This window comes from Cyprinodon variegatus, unplaced genomic scaffold, assembly GCF_000732505.1.
Source record: "Cyprinodon variegatus isolate N-32 unplaced genomic scaffold, C_variegatus-1.0 Scaffold2474, whole genome shotgun sequence".
Taxonomy (NCBI): domain Eukaryota; kingdom Metazoa; phylum Chordata; class Actinopteri; order Cyprinodontiformes; family Cyprinodontidae; genus Cyprinodon; species Cyprinodon variegatus.
The window spans coordinates 1-1810 of NW_015152927.1; the positions used below are offsets into that span (position 1 = coordinate 1).

General features: G+C 51.9%; 1 protein-coding gene across 1 annotated transcript in view; it reads left to right on the forward strand.

The window, feature by feature from the left end:
• The first annotated feature begins 852 nt into the window (after window positions 1–852).
• Window positions 853–1810, forward strand: part of bag6 (BCL2 associated athanogene 6) — a 13216-nt gene continuing 12258 nt past the window's right edge. The window contains exons 1-4 of the mRNA XM_015369110.1: window positions 853–1006; window positions 1080–1197; window positions 1271–1482; window positions 1535–1655. Of these exons, the coding sequence (XP_015224596.1) occupies window positions 854–1006; window positions 1080–1197; window positions 1271–1482; window positions 1535–1655 (604 nt within the window). The 5' untranslated portion in view covers window position 853. The remainder of the gene's footprint in view (window positions 1007–1079; window positions 1198–1270; window positions 1483–1534; window positions 1656–1810) is intronic.

Below are 1810 nucleotides of genomic sequence, written 5' to 3' on the forward strand. Positions count from 1 at the left end.
CTTTTTTTTTTTGCCCATATGTGACCTGGATCTGATTTTTCATGGCAGTCTGAACAACATGGATCCAATATTGTCCAATCTGACCCGGGACACTGGGCTCTGTGGTCCTGAATCCGATACCAATCTGATCTTTTCAAATGCGACCTCTGTCTGAACGGCCATGTCGGATACCTCCGACCTGAACGCCATTAATACCTGACAAAGGTCACTATTCTGCATCCAGCTGCGCAGAAGCGGCAAGAAAAACAACCATGGCGGATGATGATGCGGCGAGCAGTATTTATGTTTAACCGTCTTCAAAAGATTGAGTGTTTATGGTTGGAAAAGATAACTAGATGCGCTCCAGCGCTACCATCCATGTTTATTTCCATAAGCACGCTGGCCTGTGATGTCATCGTGTCCTCTGCTGCGCATGCGGGACACTTGCGTTGTATGACTGCATTTCACACAGGAGATCACATACAAGTCGCATAAATTTGGAAAAATGAACGGCAACGTAAAAAAATCGGATTTCCCCCAAAAATGGGAATTGAGCATGAAGGCCTGCGGTGCGAACGCAGCGTTAGTCATGAGGGCGACGCCTTCGTTTCTAGGTGGCTGGGTGTGTAGAGCTAGCAGCAGACGCTAACTGCCACCCTGCTAATGAAGGCTCAGAGATTTAACTACAGTTAGCAGCAGCTACCAGGATTGGTCCTCCATATCAGAACTGGTAGGGTTCAGTATCTATGTAGAATAGTTCTAGCTGAGAATCTCTTCTCTAACCTCCATGCTTTTTCTGCCTGATCTGTTGACTGACTGTCAGACTGACTGACTGATGTTTTGCTGGGTGACTGACGGTCCAGTTTAATGCTCCATGATGATGATGATGATGATGATGATGATGATGATGATGATGAGACGGGGTGTGTTTGATCCCAGGACCGCGATGGAGGAACAGAGTTCAGACATAGAAGTGACGGTGAAGACGCTGGACTCCCAGAGCCGGAGCTACGCCGTAGGATCTCAGGTAAAACCTTTCTCCTGCTCCATGTTCCGGGAATAAATACATCGCTCTGTTGATCTCCTGCTTGTGTTTGCAGCTGACGGTGAAGGAGTTCAAGGAGCACATCGCCCCCTCAGTGGGCATCCCTGTGGATAAGCAGAGGCTGATCTATCAGGGCCGAGTGCTGCAGGATGAGCGAACCCTGGCAGACTACAGTAAGTCAGGAGGACCAGGACCTCAGGTCCCTCTGCTCGCTGCGCCTCTAAGCGCTTTGTTGCCTCTTTCCAGATGTGGGCGGAAAGGTGATCCACCTGGTGGAGCGGGCCCCTCCTCCACCTTCCCAGGGAGGGTCGGGGTCTGGAGGGACCTCGGCAGACAGCGGACCTTCCTCATCCTCCCAGGGAACCTCCCAAGTGCCGCACGACCGTAACGCTAACAGCTACGTCATGCTAGGAACCTTCAACCTCCCCGTCAACATCATGGACCCGCAGCAGATCCAGGTCAGCCACAGACGCCCTCCCTGAAACGGGGTCATCTTCCTCCTACCCTCAGCTCTCCTCCTCATCAGCTCCTCCTACCCTCAGCTCTCCTCCTCATCAGCTCCTCCTACCCTCAGCTCTCCTCCTCATCAGCTCCTCCAGTGTCTCTGTGGTTCTCCTGCTGGTCTTCCTTGGTTTGGTTCCCTGGTGCTGTCAGGTTCTCCAAATGTCCTGACAACAAACCAACTAGTTAAATCGGAAGAACTTTAACCCTCCTCTGAACCAGCCGGTCCCTCTGAACCGGGCTGTAGGTCTGAAGGTTCTGCCTGCTGGGTTAGAGGAGCTGCTG